Here is a 23,874-nt window from a genome sequence, read left to right as displayed (position 1 = left end):
CAGTATTTTCAGTTTTGGAATGAATACTCGATATCCCATGTCCGTGCTCAACACCACGGTGAAATCCTAGCCTTGCGTACCTAATTGTCTAGGAAGAATATCATACAGATAAAAACCTTTTACATAACAACCTAAATGGGTTGAGAGTCCACTACGAACAGCAACAGGCGGGAGTAAAAAATTAAAGTTAAATACATCGTGGATTCAGACCACATTCAACAAAATACATATGAATGAAATATAATAAGAAATAAATGCACACGTGTTGTCAAATTTTCCGAACATATAACATGTAACACATTCACACGAACAAATACAGTATATCATCTTCACTTAAAAATAGACATAAATGCAAACACAGTTACAACGTTGTTCTCCGAAATGAATGGTGACGACAACTTGGAATAAATAATCATGCACATGCGAACATCTGGTCGTGCACCTGTATTCTGCTTGTTATTGGGACGAAAGACTCCTTAAAAGGAAGATAATAAAATCAAATCAAACAACCTGTAAGAAGGTGGGTGAAAATAAATATAGGCCACACTGGACAAATAACCCTCCGTTGTAGCGAAAAATCCTCTTGGGAATAAGCTCTCGACGGAATAAAATATAAACGGAATCCTATACTCCTAAACACAAGCAGGTAATAAATCAGGGATTCCAACTCCCTTACAAAATATAATAGAAACTACTCAAGGCAAGTCTAACAAAAATACGCGTTATTTACACTGGCCTTTAACATCAACGTTATGTCTGAACCAAATAATTCACACGTCCTAACTGTCATTTGCATGATAATAAATTGATGACAAATTCACTATATCTGACTTTCCCAATATCAACATTGAAAACATTATGAAGCGTGCGTAAATATCTCAATTCTCATCTCAAATGATTTAGTCCTATTAAAATTTAAATATGATGGCCGCAATTATGCCGCTATCGGCTCAACCTACATTGATAAATAAATAAATGTACTGAATCACATCTCAAACACTCGCAAATGATTAGATATTCAAATGATGCTATAAGCATATCAATCATATGTGGGCTTCGATTGGTTTTCCATTCTCCTGCACTAAGGCAAATGCCGGGACAGTTCGTAGTATAGGCCACGGCCGCCTACCCCCTCACCTTCTCCGCACATCTTCACCGTAACAAATCTCTTGGCCTGAGAGACGGCGTAACCGTCTAAGAGGCCCGCCTCCCCCTTCAGTGGAGGAATTAAAACGTTTCTTAGTAGTAGTATGTGGGCTTCGATTGGAGATCTATCTCGTCAACACACACACATTCTTCATTCTAAATTTACGACAACTCTTACACATCTCTACAGTTCCACAAGCACATAGTTAGAAATATGGATATCAGACTACGACACAGTCTCTCTGGGCAGCATAATCCTCCTCAATGCACAATACACAATATCCCATTTACACAACTATTCACGATGACCAAATACCGGCATCGAGCACAAGATCCCACTCCTGGATGTCTTCTTATATTTAAAACCTTCTAACATATGAGTAAGATACATTGAGTCCACTCTCAGTCATTCGCATGCATGGTAAAATCTAACTGCATGTCTTCTCCCATTGGTACCGACATTGTATTTACTGCATTTAAGTTAGTCACATTCCTTGAACAATCTCCTTTAACCATTGTGTTTAGATGAACAAATCATCTACACAAGAAAATAATAAAACTCAGCAAGAAATAACAAAAACTCTCTTGATTTTCTAAAAGAAGATGACCATAAATGTGTTAAATTATTTAGGAAAAAATGATTTACACATTAAGGACGTTAATCTATCACCTCCACAAATAAGCATACATTATATAACAAATTGAATTCCAGTACTCATTTCTTCGGCACAGCATACACTTGGTATCAGACTACCCCATCCTTTTAGTGACGAGCCATCAATTTTGAAGTAGTCTCAGTGTCCATGGGTCCCTGGTTCTTCGGGATCGATACCTCTGCTTGTCCACTCAACAATTCTTGTATAAAGATGTTTCACTGAAGTCAGCTGAAACATCACACCAAAAAAAAAGTTAAATACTACAGGCTGACATGTATCTCAGCTGGGCACTTTCAGTATGAAACAGTGAACACGCTGAGCAGTTTGGCCTGCCACAACAACCTATGACACACTGATACAGTTAATCTGACCGATTACCTCACTTTTATCTGTTAGGCTAGTGACCTAGCCCCTTCTTTAATTCGCCGAAACAACCTATTCAATTAAATTAGAACAATATAGCAAAGAATGGAGGGTACCTTAAACAGAGTTTACATGGGATTAGGTAGAAGTAACTTCACAAACTTAAATTATCAGTTCCCCAGTGTAGGGAAATATTTACATTGCACTACAGGACTAAAATTACCTTATTAAAATAAGTTAATTAAAAAGTACACACGCAGAGATCACAGCTCATCAACTGGGATACGAACACGGGACCCTTCTCGTACCCATACGATACCTCTAAGCGTGACATAAATGCAAACGAAAGATATAATACGATAACAACACGCGGCATAACACGTGCACCTTCGATCCCCTGTAATAAAATAAAATAATGAAATGTGTATATTCTTGCAGCTTACAAGCTAACATAGACTGCCTTGTTTCCAAGCCACACTGCCTGGGCTATAGACCTCCTTCCTGGGTAAGGGGGAAACTCGAACCAAAACAAATAACGTCAGCAGCAGCTTTCTGCCCTCCCTTCACCTCACCAGACATGGTTCCGTCACAACGGCGGCCATCATTCTTGCCATTCAGACCCTCATAAATTACCAGCCTGACCATCTGACCGTTCAGTCGTGCCCGTTACAACGCACAATTTCCTTCATTCATTGCATACCTGCAAATAAGAGGCCTAACTGCCTGGTCCTTTTTCATATAATTATATATCGCGAAGTATAAATTCTTAATCTCATTTCGTACGTATATCTGCACACTACACAGTTCACCTGCGCAGCGCTCTACAGGCCGTTTAACATCATACATTTATCTGTTGCGTAACAACGCAAATGAAGGCTCTTCCAGCCTAGGCACCTACGGGTTGATCAAACTTATTCATATGATCATGGCATCATGTCCCTGAACTCTGTGGTCCACCGTTTGAACCATGCTCATGTCTGAGAAAATATTTGAGGAAATTGTTGTGATGACCCTTATGAATACAACGCTGACAACATCAAGTTGTGGCACTACATCTGTAATACATGCTCGTGTGAATATATCTAAATAGCTCACTTAATTAACAAGTTCTGCCTATTGACGATAATGGACCGTACAGGTCTCTTTCGTTAATGATCTTATACTGCAAGCCCCTTTTCCGAAATATATCACTAATCTATTTACATAAACAACAAGAATCCAATCTACAACAATAAACAAAATATGAACTAACACACCCAAATAAAAATAAATTACACCATCTACACTTGCAAGTCCTGGTGTGAAAATATATCATTCTTGCCTGAAGGGCGAAAAATATTTTTGCAAACATCTGTGAAGCTATCCTATCCCTAATCCATGCTTAAAATTGTCCCACCTTAATATCTCCTGATCTTAGCTGTCTTCCATGGCGGACCATAGGCTCCTAGCACTCCATAGTACAGCTGTTGTCACAGGTCGGCGGTCCTTGGTTCATCTCCAGTGGCTTCCCCATCGCCTTGCTTCTTCTTGAACGTTGCTCTTGGGCTGCTGGCTCGTTCATAACCGTGTTGATCCTAGCTTCTGTTTGATCCTAGATCTTCCTCTCCCGGCAGCAACCAACGTATTCTGGCGTCCTCTCGTACAACTGGGACACGCCGTTATGTATTAGCACTTACTGAAGATCGTACGTGCGGTATAATGTTAACTGAAAGGGAATGCTATATAAATATTTGTATCTGTTTATGTGCATATTCCCTTAATATCGCACAGCAGCATTACCATGTCACTTATCAGACGGAAAGTTTTCAATCAAACAACGTGCTAAACCGCACACGCACGTCTGTTCTAGCAACATGTACAGCAAGGTTCTATGTTAGTTCATCTTTCCTCCTGCTAAGCTCACTACTGTTAGTGCGATTCATCTAGCTTCTCATAGCTTAGCGCTCTATATATCGGCAGATTGATTTCTGTCCACATGGAAAGTTCAAATACAAGACTGCTAATCTACACAGTAGAGTCTGAGCTCACACAGTTCTGAGAGCAAGTTAGCATTCAGGCTTTACTGGATTTATGCCTACACATCGGGCGATCCTGGCTAGAATGAGAATGTCTCTAATTCCCAGCACCATTAAATGAATACTGTTCGATTTTATAATACAGTTACGAAGTAACTGACTGGTATTTTAACCGCTCAGACAAAGAAAAGTTCTCCAAATGTCTAACACACTTCTAAGATGCTTTGTTACACAAGATTATGCTTCGGCGCTATCGACACATGTCACGTACATTCACGATCGGAGTTGAGTGTAGAGTCGGATTCTGGCCGCACCTGCTCAGTATTTATTAGCTTGATAACCCAAACCAAGCCAAGTTTTTCCCCGTCCAAGGTACTTCAAATCCACTTGAGTCCCTTGTGTGGAGCTGGCACTCGAGGCGAACCTCAATTAAATACAGGAGATAATAATTAGCCTAGCCATGCATATCATATCACTCAGAAAATTATTTCTGATATTTCTATTATTTTATCTTCTCCAGATTCCGTCTCTGAGCGGAGATACGTCTCAAGTTTATTTTCCCGTCAGGCCTGGAATCTCCCGCATTTCATGTTCGCAGATTGGCATCAGAAAATCCCCTAGCATCAAGTGGTTGGCGCTCCTTGTCTCGGTCCTTGTCACACAGTGAAACACACCCGAAAGTGACGCGGTGATGCTCTCAAATGCGTGCTATTGCTCCAGTTCGCGCCCTTTTATTGTTGTCTCATAGAATTATTCTCAATGCATTAAATATTATCTCAATTTGCTCATGAACAGAATGGTTCAGTAGCCACTTTGTATTTACTGAATTTAAGTCATATTCCTTGAACAATCTCCTTTAACCATTATGTCCGGGGCGCGGAGGGTGAGTGGGTATAACTGGTTTTGCACATAATGAAAGCATGAGGAACGTACGTATTTGGAAAACAACGAAATGAAATAACGATAGTGAAAGGACAGGGAAGAGAACTACCTACGTAAATCCTTAATGGCTGGCAACCACGCTGGCAACCCCTCTTCCCCTCCCAGACCGTTTCGAACACTGGCACTGTATTGCGTACGGTGAGCCGTCTGGTGACGAATGAACGTACCACTTTCACTTCTATTACTAACGTCTAAATTCAAACCATCATCCTTCATTATTGTAGAAGCCTTCCTCGTGAACAGTCGAGATTTTCTTCTGAAGACGCAGAGCAAAGTTCTGTGTGAAACGTAAAGAGTTTCACCTTATTTTCTTGACATGGCATATGCTCAAACGCCCAAGTCATGTCTACAAGGGATGTATTGCAGAAGGACAGAGGTTCTATGGACTTCGCATTTAGCATACCAGCAACGATATGTTCACTTCATATAACTGTAAATGAAGCTATAACACTTTTAAATATCATAAATTATTATTTTTCCAGCCTCTACTGTAAGTAAGAAGTACTAACATACTTTATGTACACAGGGTCACGATACCACATCTGCCGCACTCTCATGGGCAATGTACTTGTTGGGAGCGCATCCAAACATTCAGGTAGGTCTTCTAGCATAAAGCGTTTTCTTCATAGTGAACATTTCGTCGTTGTGCCTATAAAAACCGCCTTGTGATATGGTAAAGCTCAGAACTCTGACCAGAAATGTTCACTCACCTAAGGTTCAGTACTGCATGAACTATCAACGAATTTTCGTTCGAAGTGATACATGTACTGCGGGTCAGTGTTTCTCCGACAAGACTGTCACATAGCGTTATTTCGAGGCACGACGACGATATGTAGTTTACTTTACTTTGCATCTGTCGTGTCTTTCGTAGGAAAAAGTGGTTGAAGAGTTGAATGATATCTTTGGAGATTCATATCGACCACCAGGAAGTGAGGATTTGGCTCGGATGAAGTACTTGGAACAAGTCATCAAAGAAGCACTGCGCATTTACCCTAGTGTACCAGCATTTGGTCGAAAGTTGGAGACAGAAATTGAAGCCCGTAAGTTAAACCAGAATACAATAACTCACTGTATGTACTTCCGTGGTATAGGATATTAGATACCCTTTCAGACCCGAAGAGATATACATACAAAAAATATTCAATATTTTTAATGCTGGAAAAACTAATTTACAGGAAAAATGTCAAAAAATTAACACAAATGTTCTATATAAGATCATGACGTACAATTTGTACGACGTCAGTCATAACTGCTAATATTTTTCTCCACTGTTTTGCTTTCAGATATACTAGCTGTAGTACGCAGCTCTGCTTAGGTACTTATTCGAACGTTTAATTTTAGGATTTGTATTATCTGTTTGAAGTGAATTTTTCATAGATTTCATTGTGATGTTGATTATATTTTACGAACTCTTTGGTAGATTTAGAGTTAATGTTATATGTTTAGTTTAAATTTGAGATGATTTAGTTTCGCGTTAAATTTTGTCCTTGAGGAAGCCCAGATTGTCTGGAAAATAGTTGAGCCTTTCAAATAAAATAAAATAAAATAAAATAAAATAAAACACAAACTAGCTGGCTTAAAGGGGTCAAGGAGGATATGGAGGAAAATAATATATTACAGCAGGTAGTATACAACAGACAGGAATACAGAAAAATCATCAACAAAATTAAGGGATTCCAAGATCAAAGTAGCAAAAAACGGACCGGCAACAACTGGTCACGAGAACGTAAAGAAGCCCACTCCGAAAGGATGAAGAAGTACTGGGCCGATCGAAAGAGGAAGAACCGTAAATGAATGATGCTTAACGTGGTCCATAGTAGACCCATTCGAAAACAAGAAGAAGAAGAAGAAGAAAATAAAATAAAATAAAATAAAATAAAATAAAATAAAATAAAATTATAACTGCATGTATTTACGCTTCACGCTATAGATATGTATACGATTCAAACTGGGACTGTACAAAACAGTTTACTGGCCCCAAAACTGTGGATTCAGCGCTGTTATTGGTCATTTTGGTAATTTCCTTTCACAGCCTTTCTCAACCCCCATGCCGGCGGTGGTTGAACTTGGACTTAAACGCCATCCAGAGTGTCACAGTTCACCTCAGTAACCCCGAAAACTATTAATTCGTTTCTATTGTTGGTCGTTTTCGATAATGTTTACATGTCAACCCCTCCCCTACCGGTGCTAGGGGTGTTTCACCACCACAGCGGTTTTTTCAGATAGTAAGTGATATGCGTGCCACGTTTGGTTGAGAGCTATACTGGAACATCCACGCTTACATCCATAATCTCGGTCATTTTATACATTTTCTTTTTAAACCCTTCTTATTCTCCATGCCTGTGGGGGCAGAACATAAACATAAACGGCGTCCGGAATGTCACTAATCATGTCAGCGATTCCGAAAACTATGGAGTTGCTAAGCCTACTTCTGGAAAGAAGTATGAAAATCAGGCTGTAGAACTGGCTGTCAAGAAGGTTCTACAGGAGCACTGGAAGCGATTCCGAAAACTATGGAGTTGCTAAGCCTACTTCTGAAAAGAAGTATGAAAATCAGGCTGTAGAACTAGCTGTCAAGAAGGTTCTACAGGAACACTGGACTATTTTCAGGGCTTCGAAATATTTCAAAGTGCCATGGTCTACTCTCAAATACAATGCAATGAAAGGTAGTATACATTTTGATGTGAGGAACAACAGTTTGATGAAATTCGAAGTTGGAAAAGTTGGCAGACCCTTTGCTCTGTCATCAGAATTAGAAATCAGATTGGCGAAATACATATTACGAATGCATAAGATCGTGTTTGGATTGACAGTATTGCAAGTGAGAAAATTGTCGTGTTGTTTTGCTAAACTTATGGATACGATATCCTGAATAACCCAAATTTCACTCCCCTAAAGTAAAGTTGGTCTGAAAACAGACCGGTATAAAATGAGTTTCGTTCGGGAGTTGTTTTCCTTCTTACAGAATACTGTAGATCGCAACAGTGAGCTCAACTGCAGTAGCTTCGCTGCACCTTGATTCAATCTCAGTCTATACTACCATCCTGGGAGAACACACATCCTAAATACTTGAAATTGTCTACCTGTTCCAGCTTTGTATTCCCAAACTGACATTCAGTTCTAATAGGTTTCTTACCTCCTGACATCACCTTAGCCTGGAAAAAGCTAATTTTCATATCATACTCATTACATTTATCTCGAAGCGCAAGACAGACTGCAGGCTTTCGGCGCTGTCTGCCATTAAGACTCAGTCATCAGAATAGACCAAAAAGCTAGCTACATTCTCACCAAATGTAATCCTTCCCCGCCAATTAATACCTTTCAGCAGATGATCCAAATAAACTATGAACAACAAAGGTGAAAGATTACAGCTTTGGCTAAGACCTGCACTTACCTTGAACCAAGAACTCGTTCTACGATCAATTCTCACTGCAGCCCAATTGTCAACATAACTGCCTTCGATTGATTTTAATAATTTACAGTTCATCCCACAGTCACCCAGTACGGTGAATATACTTTCCCTCGGTCTCCGTCGTATGCCTTCTCTAGATGTACGAAACATACCTGTCTAGTCCTCTCGTAGAATTCTTCAATTACCTGGCGCATACTAACAGTCTGATTCTGACAGCCCCTCTGTTTTCTTAAACCATACTGGTTTTCATTCAACTTACTCTCAACAACTGATCGCACCCTTCCTTCCAAGATGCCAGTGAACACCTTGACAGGTATGCAGATCAATGAAATACCTCGACAGTTGTTGGGATTCTTCCTGTTCCCTTGTTTATTGATAGGTCCAATTACTGCTCTTGTCCAATCAGAAGGTACCTTACTAATACTCCATGCTAATCGTATTACTCTATGAAGTCATTTCATCCCTGCTTTTCCATTATATTTAACCATTTTAAATCTCATTTAACCTATTCCTGCTGATTTATGACAATGGAGTTTATTTACAATCCTTTCCACTTCCTCAAGCGTAATTTCACCAACACCATGGTCCTCCTCCCCATGACGTCGGTTGATCGCGACGTTACCAGGAAGATTTCCTTTTACAGTACGTTGAGAAGATTTTCTAAATATTCCTTCCGCCCATCCAGTGATTCCGTGGAATCTGTTATGAGTTCACCTGAATTACCCAAAACACTATTTATACCCCCTCCCGTTTCGAAGTTTCTTTATTACTGTCCAGAAATGTTTCCCTGCTGCTTGACCTAGCTTTTCCAGTTTATTACCGAAAACTTCCCACGACTTCTTCTTGGATTCAACAACTACATATTTTCTTTCATCTATGTACAATTCCCTGTCTGCATCAGTCCCCTTCTGCAGCCATTTTTGATACGCCTTCTTTTTACGTCTATATGCTGCTCTTACTTCATCATTCCACACTTGTTCGCTTTTTCTCATCTTTACACTCAGTTTTCTCTAGGTGTTCTCGTGCTGTTTCTACTACAGCATTACTGTATGCCACCCATTCTCTTTCTATATTCTGAACCTGCTCACTGTCCATTTTCACTTTTCACTAATCATATCCATTTATTTCTGCCTAATTTCCTCGTCCTGGAGATTTTCTACTCTTATTCGTCTGCAGATAGGTTACACTTTCTCTAACATGTGCCTAAGGATTCGTAGTTCACTACATATCATCAAAAAATCCTCGGATATCCCGCCCATTCCTAACAGATTTCCTGAATTCAAAGCCGGTTAAAATATAGTCTATTTTGGATCTGGTGTCCCAATCCTCCCACGTATAGCGGTGAATAGCCTAATGCTTGAAGAATGTATGCGTAACTGCTAGTCCTATACTAGCACAGAAGTCCGGCATACGTTCCCCAATTCCTATTAGCTTCCATATCTTCCCCAAATTCACCAAACACCTTGTCATATCCTTCAGATCTCTTTCCATCTCTTGCATAAAAATCGTCCATTAGCCCCTGACTAAGATGTTAACCAATGCTTTATAAAACTTGTCAACTTCTTCCTCATCTGCACTCCCATACGGTGAATACATTAATACAATTCTCGTCCTAATTCCTCCAACTACCATATCTACCCACATCATTCGCTCATTTACGTGCCTAACAGAAACTATGTTGCGTGCAATAGTATTCCTCATGAACGAAGAAAATTCGTATAATTTTCTTTTCTGGGAAATCAAATTTCAGGTACACATGGTGTGTTCCATGGTTCAATAGGACTAACCGCTTAGGCAGTGTATTCAATTTTTTGGATCCCAAAAGTACGTTTTTCTCTTGATTTCTTCACATTTCCTTTCGCTAAATAGACCAGTTAAAAGATAGCTTGATAGTAAGTAACCTGTGTGTAACCTATGGTATGAGATATAAGCATTCCGAATTCGAGGTACATCTGTCAAGCAGCTTTTACGTGAAGAAACACCGACAGGCAAAAATACAAACTTGGAGATTAATTGTTGCTGTCATTGTTTACTTAAATCACCATTCCTGCAGGAACCCTTTCTATTCCGGGATAATACACTGCCTGACAAAAGGTTACACACAGGCTACTTACTATCAAGCTATCTTTTAACTGGTCTATTTAGCGAAAGGAAATGTGAAGAAATCAAGAGAAAAACGTACTCTTGGGATCCACAAAATTGAATACACTGCCTAAGCGGTTAGTCCTATTGAACCATGGAACACACCAAGTGTACCTGAAATTTGATTTCGCAGAAAAGAAAATAGGAGAAGAAAACGAAATAAAACCTCACATGTTGAGAGGGCATGTGATGTTATTTCAGAGATTACAAAATCGAGTCAAATTTACAAAGAATTTGCCAGTGCGAGCCCACTAATCAATATAATGTTGCAACACTTCCGGCCTGGATGCATCCACTGATTCGGTTGGTAAGGGTGTCATGAAGCAGTTGTATCCTCTCCTGAGGCAAGCTGGCCCACAACTGATGTAACTGGTCCTTGGTATCCTGGATACTGACGCTGGGACGGAGTTGACGGCCGAGCTGGTCCCACACATGTTCTATCGGGGACAGATCTGGGGATCTTGTTGGCCAAGGGAGCACCTCAACATCACGCAGATAGTTCACAGAGATACGTGCCATGTGTGGACTATCATTGTCCTGTTGAAAAATGACACCACCACACTCTCGCATGAGAGGTAACACATGAGGACGCAGGATGTCCATAACTTACCGTTGTGCCGTCAGAGTCCCCTAAATCACTATCAGCCGTGACCTGAAGTCATGCCCGATGGCTCTCCACACCATGACTCCAAGAGTAACACCGCTGTGCCTCTCCAAAATATTGGAAGAATAGGACCCCTCCTCAGGTCACAACCATACTCCCAGTTGATGGTCATCCCAGGTAGTGCAGAACCGTAACTCATCTCTGAACACCATCAGACGCCATTCATCAGCAGGCTATCCTTCCCTGTCACGGCACCACTGCAAACGCAGCCACTTGTGTTGTGTTATTAACGGCAGCCTACGCAGGGGACAGTAATTCGTCTGTTCCTAGTCTCCGACCAATGATTCGTGATGACACCGAATGTCGCAAGCGCTAATCTGAAGGGGTTACGACGTGATTGATGCACAATACGACGATTCTCCATTGTAGTGGTCAGACGTGGTCGACCGGAATCTTGACGACGAGTATGCCTGCCCTCACGTTCCCATGCAGTCCATAATCGGCCACTGTCACATCCGAATGCCCCATAAATCTGGATATTGCACGATTCGAGCAGCCGGCCAAATGGAGAACCACAATGAGGCCCCTTTCAAATTATGTCAGGTGCTCATAACGCAATCTCACACGAGTTTTAAGGAAGGAAATAAACGGAAACTGACAATAACTAAGTGAAAGTCGACCCAATGTGTTGGTTCTTTTGAACATTCACCAAGACATAACATTTCAGTAGAACCCATCGAACCCACCATTGACAGTCATCAAAAGGGATCCCTAAATTTACTAGCCACCATAGCCACGAAATACGTTGTTGGGAATGGGGCATCCATTTTTGCATCATTACTTGAGGACCATCCTCTCCTCTTCATATTCAGACAACACACCGCACTACTAACCACCACAGAACACGCAATAGCGATTACATCCCCCCATATAGGGTTGGCGTCTGGAAGGTCATTCGGCCGTAAAGCAGGGCCAAATTCAAGCGCGCACGCGCGCGCGTGTGTGTGTGTGTGTGTGTTTGTTTGTGTGTGTATGACGCAATTCGCACCCGTGACCCCACATGTGTGGGAAAAACGGTAAAAAATAAGAAAGCTTGAGGAGCAACCTGTGTCTTCTTCACTTTTCGTATCCACGAGACAAGAGCTTTAAGGTTGGATTGTAATCTCTTTGGGCAGGAAATTAATTCACATTTATAAGATCTTAGGGGAGAATTTCGGATGAACTGGAGTATAACCGTGGCTAATATCTAAAACACGATGATTATCCAGATGTAAATTAAAATTTGGATTGGTAAAGTGGAACGCCCAGTAAATTGGAAGGAATTGTCATGTTATCAATCCTCTTCTGGCCAAAGATGGAAAGATTGTGCTAGAGAGTGGAAAGATTCTGGTCGATCGTAATCCACACGTGTATGTCATCACAGTGGGAGACAATTATTCATCCGACCCACGCTTCAGCATTTCAGACCTCTTAGAGGCAAATTAAAATTATGAAATCACAAAATCCGTAACCATTGTATTTTTCTCATCATTGTGGATACTAACAACAGAAATGAGACCCACAGGACGACAAAGTTGGCAAATCTTACGCAATAAATTTCGTCACTCCTCGCGCCAAAAACTGAGTGCATAGAGAGAACGGCAGAACAGCAACCACTCATTCTACAACAGGCGGTTCACCAGTTAGGCTCTGCGTACGACTATGATCCATAATAATTGTGTGGGGGTGGGGAAATGCATATTAAGTACTGGTGAAAGTGGTGAAATTAATCTTGGGTGCAGGCTAAAAGCCCAGTCTGTACTCAAATAACAGAGAAGAATACTAAAAGTGCTAACATATCTGTCTAGTTTTTATAATAATTCTAAGTCATCATGTGTCAACCATAAGAAGTGTAAAATTAAATATATGTTGCGAAGTGCCAAGTAAAATAAGAAAAGTGATAGACATATACAATTGCATCACAGAAGAAATTATTTTGTTTCTGTTGTAAATCTATATATTACATTTTTTTATGAAAACTAAAGTCCGGACATTCTATCCGGTCGATTTCCTTCATTTCCTTTTTAACTGAAAGGTATTCATGCCCAGATTTGTCATCAGGTACTATAAATCATTTAACTTACGCCTTCCTCAAATTATTTGATTTTTTCAATCTTTTGTCTCCTTTGAAGTAATCATATTTTTGGTTATAATCGAGGTACGGAGTTCGTTTTGGCCTAAGAACACTCAGTGAATCAACATCTTTCATTTCAGCTCTTGTCTATTCAAATTGGTTGATTTTGAGGAAAGTTATGAGTGCACATTCAATTTGACGTCTCATTTCTTCAACATTTTTTCTCATTGAAGCAATTACATCTTTCGTTCTAATTGAGGTACGCAGTTCGTTTTGTTCCAAAAACACTCAGTGGATCAAGCGCTTTCTTTTGAGGTAAAAACTACTTAAACTGGTAGATTCTGAGAAAAGTTATGAGTACATTTGTCTCCATTACGAAGATCTTTGAAGGACTTTTTAACAATTCGGCGCGTAGTGTTGTTCCAAGGAACGTTTAATTCAATTTCTTTGAGTGATGTATTTTCAACTGTTTTGTTGACATAATACTACATTGTATTACCACAGCAGAGCATATGCTTTATTTCATTAACTCGAAACTTTGCAAATACATCCGTGAGGAACAACACCATACTTTGTACATTGTGGGCGGAGCCAGCGGGAAACCGCTAGTAAAATATATATGTTAGTAACCTGTAAAATACAAGAGTAAATTATTAGAGTGATTTAAATTAAGAGCAAGAATTTGTGTTGTGTTGTCCACGTGCAGAGATATGACTGGGTAAATATTATAAGTACAGGGGAACTGCCTCGTCTGATTGCATCCACCGTTCAACAGACAAGGTTAGTGAGATGAAATGTATTATTTAAGTGTATTCTACGTCGTTATGTTTCATAAAAAATGATCGAAGATTCAGGCCGGTATCTTGTTTGTTTGTTTTTTGTTTGTTTGCGTAAATAATTCAGCGCCTTGTGAGGCAAGATGTACCTCGTGTGGTTATTGGCAGAACCATTGCGTGCGAGATCCGATGTCCAAATCTCAGATTTTCAGTTAAGGGTTGCAAATATTATTCGTGAAGGTATCGGGTAAATGAAATGGCGTATGGCTTTTAGAGCCGGGAGTGTCCGAGGATATGTTCGGCTCGCCAGGTACAGGTCTTTCGATTTGACACCCGTAGGCGACCCGCGCGTCGTGATGAGGATGAAATGATGATGAAGACGACACATACACCCAGCCCCGGTGCCAGCGAAATTAGCCAATGATGGTTAAAATTCCCGTTCCTGCCGGGAATCGAACCCGGGACCCCTATGACCAAAGGCCAACACGCTAACCATTTAGCCATAGAGCCGGACAAGGTATCGGGTAAAGATCGTTTATAGTCCGTGGTTTTGTTGTAAGATAATGTAGGTGTTGAGACTGTTGTGGGTAAAATAAGTAATCTAAAAGTATTTCGGGTGTTCGGAAAAATTTTCTTTTTTCAACACCGTAATCAGTTAAACCTTTTATCATGTCAAAATTTGAGTGGGGATTAGAGTCGTGCCGTATTTTCTATGGGATAGTTAGAAATCCGAGGAACTTTAAATAACCCATGATGCTAAATGTAATACGTGAAATTAACACAGGTCATGTACGCCCTTTTGAGAAATTACCTGAGGTCGATTAGTTACGTTTAAAGACAATGGAGTCAAGTGTTAAAAAACCGAACCTCTGGAATATATATGAGAAAATAGATAGAGTGGATTTTATGTGTTAATTATTCAGGCAGTGCGCAGAAGAATGCCCCCTGATATGATTTTGAAGTCCGGGAAGTATTGCCCCGTGGAAATATGTAGTGGGATGCCAGATGCGACATTTATGATACCTGTGGTTCGGATTCCGAGCGAAAATGTTTTTTATTGCTCGAGAGAGTATTGCAACTAACACTATGCGATCTCAGACATTTAGATGTCTCGAAATATTTTGAGAGAATGACTCCACCATCAGGAGGACGAGAGAAATATGGCTTGCTTCAAGGGAATTTTTATTGTATTACCGCAAACAATCAAGCAAGAACAGGTATTCAAGTCAGTGGTTCACTTAGCAATGGGAGCGAGATGGCCACAGTCTGGGATTCTAAAATTAAATATTATTCCGTTAGTTTGTTGGAGATAGATGGGAAGGTTTAATATTACATTTTAGCATGCTGTAAATGTGGCACTGTCATTTTGAAATTTAAATAAGATTAAATTATGTTCGAGCTGCGACGTTTATTGAGAACAATACGAGTAGCTAAGACTGAGAAGAATATGATATTTTGTTGATATTGGAATAAATATTTTGATTTCGTTAGTTTTCGAATCGGTCCGATTATCATTTGGTTTCTTGGATTCGTTATATCGTTGTGAGATTTAATTTATATAATTTTGCTAGTGTTCGAATCATTACGTGTGACAGTGAGTGTGGCTTTGGCTCATATGTATTTATATGAAGATGGTTTCGTGATAGCCGACCACACGGGATAATTTGTTGTAAATAACATTAAAATGTTATAGGGTTAAAAGACATAATGACGCAAGAATGATTTATCATGCCATTATTCCATGTTTTATGAACAACAATGAATTAACACCCAGCACTGGAGAAGTCATTAGTTTACAAAGTTAGGTTATTTTTTGATAGTTGTTACCAATTTTAGACAACTCAGTCTGCAATGATCAGTGCTTAGTTTATTTTCAGTGTTAATTCAACTCAGTCTGCAATGATCTGTAGTTACTATACTTTGTTTTCATGGACGATTGTTAGTCAAATTAAATATCTGGTTCAGTCTGCTTAGTTGTTTTGGCAACATTCATGAGTTCGATTAGATAGTCAGCTTAGTTTGCAAGGAGCAGTGGTTAGTTTACACCACTGATAATTAACATTTCGGGGGTGATCATTATACGATCAGTTAAGTCTGCAATGATAGTGCGTTAGCTGATTTTATTGGTGTTGATATGTCATTGTATGTAATTGCCAGGAGATCGCAGTGATAGACTGGCTGCCAAATATATTGTTGCTCGCTTAGCACCACCCAGGGGTCACGTGTAGGGTATTTTGAGGTTAAACCTACGACCGTGAACAACATGTATTTTTACAGAAAAATCAGTGATTGATAACACTGAATTTTGGAGCTTAAAAATGGTTTGCCTCAAGGTTCAGTCCTATCGCCACTCCTGTTCAGCTTATATATATCTGATCTTCTTGAAGTTACATCACGGAAATTCTGCTACGCTAATGATATAGCATTAGCTGTGCAACACAAAGAACTGGAGAGAACTGAAGAGATTTTAACAAGGGATTTGTCCATTTTGGAAACTTACTTCAGGAACTGGAGACTTAAGCCCAACACCAATAAAACGGAGGTGTCTTGTTTCCATTTAAACAATCACTTAGCAAATACTAAATTGAATGTAAGTTTCTGTGGCAGGATACTTCACCACAACTGGAACCCAAAATATCTTGGAGTAATCTTAGATCGAACACTATCCTACAAGCAACATCTGCTGGGCTCTGCACAGAAACTGAAAACACGTAACAACATCATTCATAAGCTTTGTGGAACTACCTGGGGTTCTTCGGCAAGCGTTTTACGGTCTTCAGCTTTAGTCTTGGTATATTCAAGTGCTGAGTACTGTGCTCCAGTATGGATGAACAGTCATCACTCAAAACTCATTGATACTGAATTGAATTCCACTATGCGCATAATAACTGGCACAATTCGATCTACACCAACTCATTGGCTCCCGCTTCTATCGGGAATAATGCCATCTGATTTACGCAGATCCACCGCTCTTATCAAGGAATTCAATAAAATCTTAAGGAATCCCGATCTACCTGTACATGAAGATCTACGAACTATCAACCAAAACAGATTACGTTCACGCCATCCAACTTTAAGTAACGCCTTAGACATGGTTGCTAGAAGCTACAACCCAACTACAGAGTGGAAAAGACGGTGGGAAGCAGCAACGGAGATGCACCTGCACAGTATGTTCTCGAATGCCAAACTTCCAAGTGGATACCAACTACCACGTAAAACATGGTCTGCTCTGAACAGAATAAGAACAGGTCAGGGGCAGAGACATGCTGTTTAAATGGAACAAGTTGCCGACACCCGCGTGTGACTGTGGAGCTGCACGACAAACCATACATCATATTGTCAGAGAGTGTGAAACGCGGGCATACACAGGCAGCAAAGTGGATTTCCTGATGGCAACTCCAGAAGCAATACAGTGGATCAGTGATCTTGACATTCAGTTGTAGGGGGCCTTTTCTTGTTTATTGTTTCCTTGTTATGTAAATATGTATATAATTTATATCTGAACTCAACTTGATTGTATGGGCCATACCCTAAATAAATAAATAAATTGGTGTTGATCACTGAAGTTAAATGTTCGAGATCAAATTTAATTTTGTTTATGATAGTACTGATCATAGTTTTTGAGTTGTACATTTCCCCATTGGTCTTGATGATGGTAGTGATTACTGAACCTAATAACAAATGTTCCTTTTATATGAGTGAGATGTTTCACCTTTGTTTCCTACCACAGTAGTGGTAATGATTATTATAATGAACTATGTTATTCACATTTTGATGAAGACCATTTGTTTAATGTAAGTTTGCCTTAGTTGCTATTGATAACTTGGTGATGTTTATTATAACACCGCCCACTGCCATTACTCTTTTCTTTTCTTTTCTTTTCTTTTTCTTTTTTGGTAGCGTTCATAAACGGTCGGATTAAATTAATTTAATTATTATTCAGTGAAGCGATAAGATTAATTTTCGGATATCCGTGCTTATCGGTTTATTCATTTTAAATTAGTCTATTATAAACCAACATAACCTGAAAGTTACTTGTGTGCTAACTTAAATGTAAACTCAATTGTTCTTATTTTATAAATATTTCAGTTCAGTGGAACAGGATTCTACATAATTTAAAATAATTAATTATTAAAGAAGCTTCATTTCTGGGTGTCTGGTTGTGACACAACATGGTGAGAACATGTATTTTTACAGAGAAATCAGGGATTGATAACACCGAATTTTGGAGCACCATGCCTTGCCAAGGAGCAAGTTAACCTGTGAAGTAAATTCCCTTTTTGTGTATAACTAACCTGTTCAAATATAACCGGAGGTTGTTTCGGTTCAATTAAGGGTCCATTCGGTAGCTGATGATATCCTACGTGGTATTTTATAATCGGTAGATAAACTTAATTAAAGAAAATTTCGGAGTCCAGTTGGGGAAACCAAGGGAATCGACCAACAGCGTTACTTGTAATCCTGGTTTTCTCTTTCCATTCTTTTATTATTAAATTCTATTTTGGTAAGGGCAATTTGCGTTAACTTAACTCAATAACAATAAAACAATTTTTCTGAGGTCTTCATTTTATCCACATTTAGGTCAAATTTCTGTCAGCTGTTTCATTAATATCATTTTTTTTTTAATTTGATGCCTCACATCCATTGAACTTAGTATTAATATTTTTTATAATAAATCCATTTTAGCCCACTTCTTGAATATTATTTCAAGTAATAATTAGATATCCTTATGCCACCCACCAATTAATGCCAACAAGTGACTAAAGAATCCGGAACCCCTGCGTCTATATTTACAAGAGCCAGAGGCAGATGTTGGCAATCGGTAGGCAAGAGTGCACCATGTGCCTTCTCTCTAAATATTAGAAACTCTTCTCAGAACACACTGTACATTGTGAGCTACTACGCTTATTGGTTGCAGTGGGCTATCGTATTCCTGCTGGTGCAAATATGTTGGTACTTCCATTCCTGTTGCAACGTGATCCAGAAATGTTCCCTGATCCAGAAAAGTTTGATCCAGATCGTTTCTCGTCAGACGAATGTCAAAGACGCCACCCCTATGCCTTCGTACCATTCAGTGCTGGACCCAGGAGCTGTATTGGTAAGCCACAAATGAACCTTCCTTCTTAAAAAAATATTTATTATATTTATAAGGACAAGCAATGCATTTTACAACATTTCCGAGACCCTGATATACGTGATTACTGAACCGAACAACAAATTTTCCTTTTATATGAGTGAGATGTTTCACCTTTGCTTCCTACCACAGTAGTGGTAATGATTATTGTATTGAACTATGTTTTTCACATTTTGATGAAGACCATTTGTTTAATGTAAGTTTGCGTTAGTTGCTATTGATAACCTGGTTATGTTTAATATAACACCGTCCACTGACGTTACTCTTTTCTTTTCTTTTCTTTTTGTTTGTTGGTATCATTGACAGTCTGGTTAATACATGGCCTAACTTCAAAATAGTGCACGGTAAACCGCGACATAGTCACAGTCAAGGTAGCGTCGAAAGACCCCACCAGGACATAGAGAATATAGGGCATAACTAAACGTATATAGATTTAAATTTACGATCATTTATGCCTGATACATTTTTACCATACCGGCTATGATAACTGCGAAATTCATGAATTTCGATTTTTGTTGCTAAGTCCATATCAAGTGGACCTCTGGGACACTTGCTTGAACCAATAAGGCGACTTTATGTACCCAAATATTTCATCCGCACATCACTCCTTACACTCCGTACGGCTCTACTTCTAAATTGACGTTTTGGCAGATTTTGGCTCTGTCTGGTGGTTATGCGCTGAAGCATAGACATCCAGCCAATCCCAAGCTGTCATTCATATCGATTGATATCGCCAGAGTATGATCTCGAAACCTAGTTGCCAACTCTAATATTTACATTCACCCTGTGGTTAACCTATCTCGCTCAGCGTGTATGCTATTCGATACGGTTCGCGATCTTTCGCATTTTCCTTCAGTAATTAGTGTGTTTTACATATTGTTGGAGGGTTCCAGTGACTCTGAGATCAGTAGTGTGTTCCCTTTGTAGGCCGTAACCTCCTTCCTGTGCCAGCCATTAGCGGTGAGTGATGTGTTATTTCCTCATTCTCTTTTATTCTTAATAATATTTTCCCTTTTAGTGTCAGATGTTGTTAGTAAGTGTAGTTTCTGTGAATTTGTTTTCAATCCATATTCATTAGTTTTTCTGAGTACGGTACAAGGGCGTTTTACCGGGTTTGTATTGCATCAGCTGTTCTCGCGGGCGTAGCGCGCTGGCAACAGAGGAAAGGCGATGCTCATTTGTTTTGCGAAACTTCAATTTAGAAGTAAGGCCGTGCGGAGTATACTTCCTGTACGGTAATGTATACCAAATACAGTAAAACCATTATAGAAATCAGCGAACGTCTTTGTTTCATTTGAGTAACCCTTATACTTCCGTAGCGTCCTGACAGTTCACAGGAGGGCATTTAGTAGCGCGATTTATTCCTAAGTGTTGAGTTATTATCTGTATCTACATACAGTATATATTACAGGGAAAGTCAATTCTAAGTAAGAGTTGACTTTCCCTAGGCAGATTCAACTCTTGCTGAAAGTATCAGTACCAGTTGATTGAAAACAAACAGGTGAATTGTACCTAGAAAGAGTTAACTATGCCTGCTGTGGTTTAGTAAAACTTGATTCGCAGATGCTGCTCTGAAAATGTAACCGCGCGCGCCAAACCTTTGTTATGATTATTAAAACATTCTCATTGTTTAGACTCGTACTTCTATTATTAGAACTTTTCTTTGTTTTGATTACCCCCGCACAAAACAGGCAGCCGCCAGTCGTCGTTACTCGGCCCTTTACTGTTGTGCAATAGTGACAAAGGATTCAATTACGTTGAATTAATTAGTTTAAGTGTGTAAACCCACGGCAGAACTGTTTTGTGAAAAACTGAAGCAAGAACGCTCGACTACCAAGGTACATTCGTTGACATTGACTAAATTGAAATATGATAGCTACATTCAAAAAGAGAAAAATCTAAAAACTGCAACTAAAAAAGAAAGTAACGACATCAGGCTTTTAAGACGATATGACATTACTGAAGTAAATGGTATTACAAAACTAATACACCCTGTCACAGACCAAGACAGCATAAGGTATTATGGTTTTGATGAAGAGCTGTTTGGAGTTCTTAATGAAGCGCACATATGCACTGGACATGGAGGAAGAGATCGTATGATTCAGCAATTAAAAGGAAAATATCAAAATGTTACTACAAAAGACATTTTACTAGTTTTAAGCTTGTGCGAACCTTGTGTTCAAAAATAGAATCAAAAGAAGAAAGGACTGGTTGTAAAACCTTTGTTATTCAAGGAAATGAATTCACGATGTCAAGTGGATTTGATTGACTTTCAGTCGCAACCAGATGAAGACTTCAAATTTATAATGGTGTACCAGGACCATTTGACAAAGTTTGTTGTGCTTACCCCACTGAAATCAAAGACTGCAGACGAAGTGTGTAATAATATCATTGATATTTTTACTTTGTTAGGCGCTCGTTGTGTGTTAAAGTCGGGCAATGGCAGAGAATTTGTTAGTAAAATTATTTACAGTCTGGTTAAAACATGGCCTAACTTCAAAATGGTGCACGACAAACCGCGACATAGAGTCAAGGTAGCGCCGAAAGAGCCAACCAGGACATAGAGAATATGATAACCACCTGGATGCAAGACCACAAAACATCAAAATGAAGTGGAGGCTTGAAGTTTATTCATCATCATCATCATCATCTGTTTACCCTCCAGGTTCGGTTTTTCCCTGGGACTGAGCGAGGGATCCCACCTCTACCGCCTCAAGGGCAGTGTCCTGGAGCTTCAGACTCTTGGTCGGGTGATACAACTGGGGAGTATGACCAGTACCTCGCCCAGGCGGCCTCACCTGCTAAGCTGAACAGGGGCCTTGTGGAGGGATGGGAAGATTGGAAGGGATAGGCAAGGAAGAGGGAAGGAAGCGGCCGTGGCCTTAAGTTAGGTACCATCCCGGCATTCGCCTGGAGGAGAAGTGGGAAACCACGGAAAACCACTTCCAGGATGGCTGAGGTGGGAATCGAACCCACCTCTACTCAGTTGACCTCCCGAGGCTGAGTGGACCCCGTTCCAGCCCTCGTACCACTTTTCAAATTTCGTGGCAGAGCCGGGAATCGAACCCGGACCTCCGGGGGTGGCAGCTAATCACGCTAACCACTACACCACAGAGGCGGCTTGAAGTTTATTCAACTTATGAAAACCAGTGAATTGCATAGTGAGATAAAAAGATCCCCATATGAGGCAATGTTCGGTTGCCCCCCGAGACACGGCTTATCTAGTTCAAAACTACCACCCCAGGTACTGGCAAATTTAGAAACAGAAGATGATCTTCAATGTACAACTGATCAAATTCAGCAGCAACAAGAAAAAGAAATTAACGTAACGAGAATAGAAATCCTGATGAAAATGAGACAAACCAAAATGTATCAACTGGTAAAAAGCTCGTAGATGATAGTGATTGTGTCCTCACTGACCTCGACAAGTCTACTCAGGACATCACGACACAGAGAAAAGAAGCTTTCTACTGTCTAGAATAACAAGCTAAAAGCATGAAAAAACCTCAGATCACGTTCATCCGCCAGTATAAAAAGGAACATCAGTTCGAATTCCTGTCCCCGATGTTGACAGCAGTAGAGGAGATGCTCGATCTATTCTTAGCGTGGTACTGGAGGTTGTCGATGATGGATTTTATCGAACTGGAACGAGAAATGGAATTCTAAAGCAACTTTTCTCAAGGTAAGTTTTCAAAGCTAAAACAAAAGATGTATATCTCTCTCCACTCTCTCGCTGCCCGTAGTGTGAAATTGTTCAGATTTCAATGATTGTATGTTTTCAGGTCTCCAGTTAGTAAATGTCCTGCCGGGCTGAGTGGCTCAGACGGTTAAGGCGCTAGCCTTCTAACCCCAACTTGGCAGGTTCGATCCTGGCTCAGTCCGGTGGTATTTTAAGGTGCTCAAATACGACAGCCTCGTGTCGGTAGATTTACTGGCACGTAAAAGAACTCCTGCGGGACTAAATTCCGGCACCTCGGCGTCTCCGAAGACCGTAAAAGTAGTTAGTGGGACGTAAAGCAAATAACATTATTATTATTAGTAAATGTCCTACGAACGTAATCCAAGAAAATGAAGTCCCTATGGATAAAACAACAGCTGTGAGGACTGTTGCAACTTCACAACCACTTGGAAGAGGACAAGGTTTCTTTAATGCTCTTGCAACACTAAATGCGAATCCATGAAGTGTATGTGTAAGAAGAAAAGTGTGCTTTTCAACTCAAAGTTTCACAAATATTTACCTTGCTGTAATAAATTATAATCATTGCTATCTCTTTATGTATTATAACGGTTTTGCATTTTTATTAGCTTTTCTTAAACATTTCTATGACTTTATGTATTGGTTTTGCCTTTTTATTTCTTTTTAATTAGCTAGTACCGTTTCCTTGCAAATAGTCAACTGTTACTATCTCAAGTCAATGAGAGTATACTTTCCCTAGGCATCGTCAACTCTGACTAGTAAATGATGATCGAAATTGGACACTTACCGCTTTTAATAAACTCTTACTGGACAATCGACTTTCTCTGTAACATATATATGGAACATAAGAGTTTTGTCTGTACATGGCTCAGAA

The 23,874-nt window shown here is 39.7% G+C and overlaps 1 protein-coding gene across 3 annotated transcripts in view; it reads left to right on the top strand.

Moving 5' to 3' along the window:
• The window catches only part of LOC136858165 (cytochrome P450 4C1), a 140,405-nt gene that overhangs the window by 113,394 nt on the left and 3,137 nt on the right, over positions 1 to 23,874 (top strand). Inside the window, exons 9-12 of one of the 3 annotated variants that reach the window (XR_010858611.2) lie at positions 5,649 to 5,717; positions 5,994 to 6,162; positions 14,100 to 14,173; positions 19,088 to 19,223. Coding sequence is in view for 2 of the 3 variants with exons in the window: in XM_067137506.2 (XP_066993607.2) it covers positions 5,649 to 5,717; positions 5,994 to 6,162; positions 19,088 to 19,267 (418 nt within the window). In the remaining variant the exon portion in view is untranslated. Of the gene's footprint in view, positions 1 to 5,648; positions 5,718 to 5,993; positions 6,163 to 14,099; positions 14,174 to 19,087; positions 19,268 to 23,874 lie in introns of those variants that run through there. The other 2 variants (XM_067137506.2, XM_067137507.2) reach the window with 2 other exon arrangements.

The sequence above is a fragment of the Anabrus simplex genome, chromosome 1 (genome assembly GCF_040414725.1).
Source record: "Anabrus simplex isolate iqAnaSimp1 chromosome 1, ASM4041472v1, whole genome shotgun sequence".
In the NCBI taxonomy this organism is placed as follows: Eukaryota; Metazoa; Arthropoda; class Insecta; order Orthoptera; family Tettigoniidae; genus Anabrus; species Anabrus simplex.
This window is presented reverse-complemented; position numbering and strand designations above follow the sequence as displayed.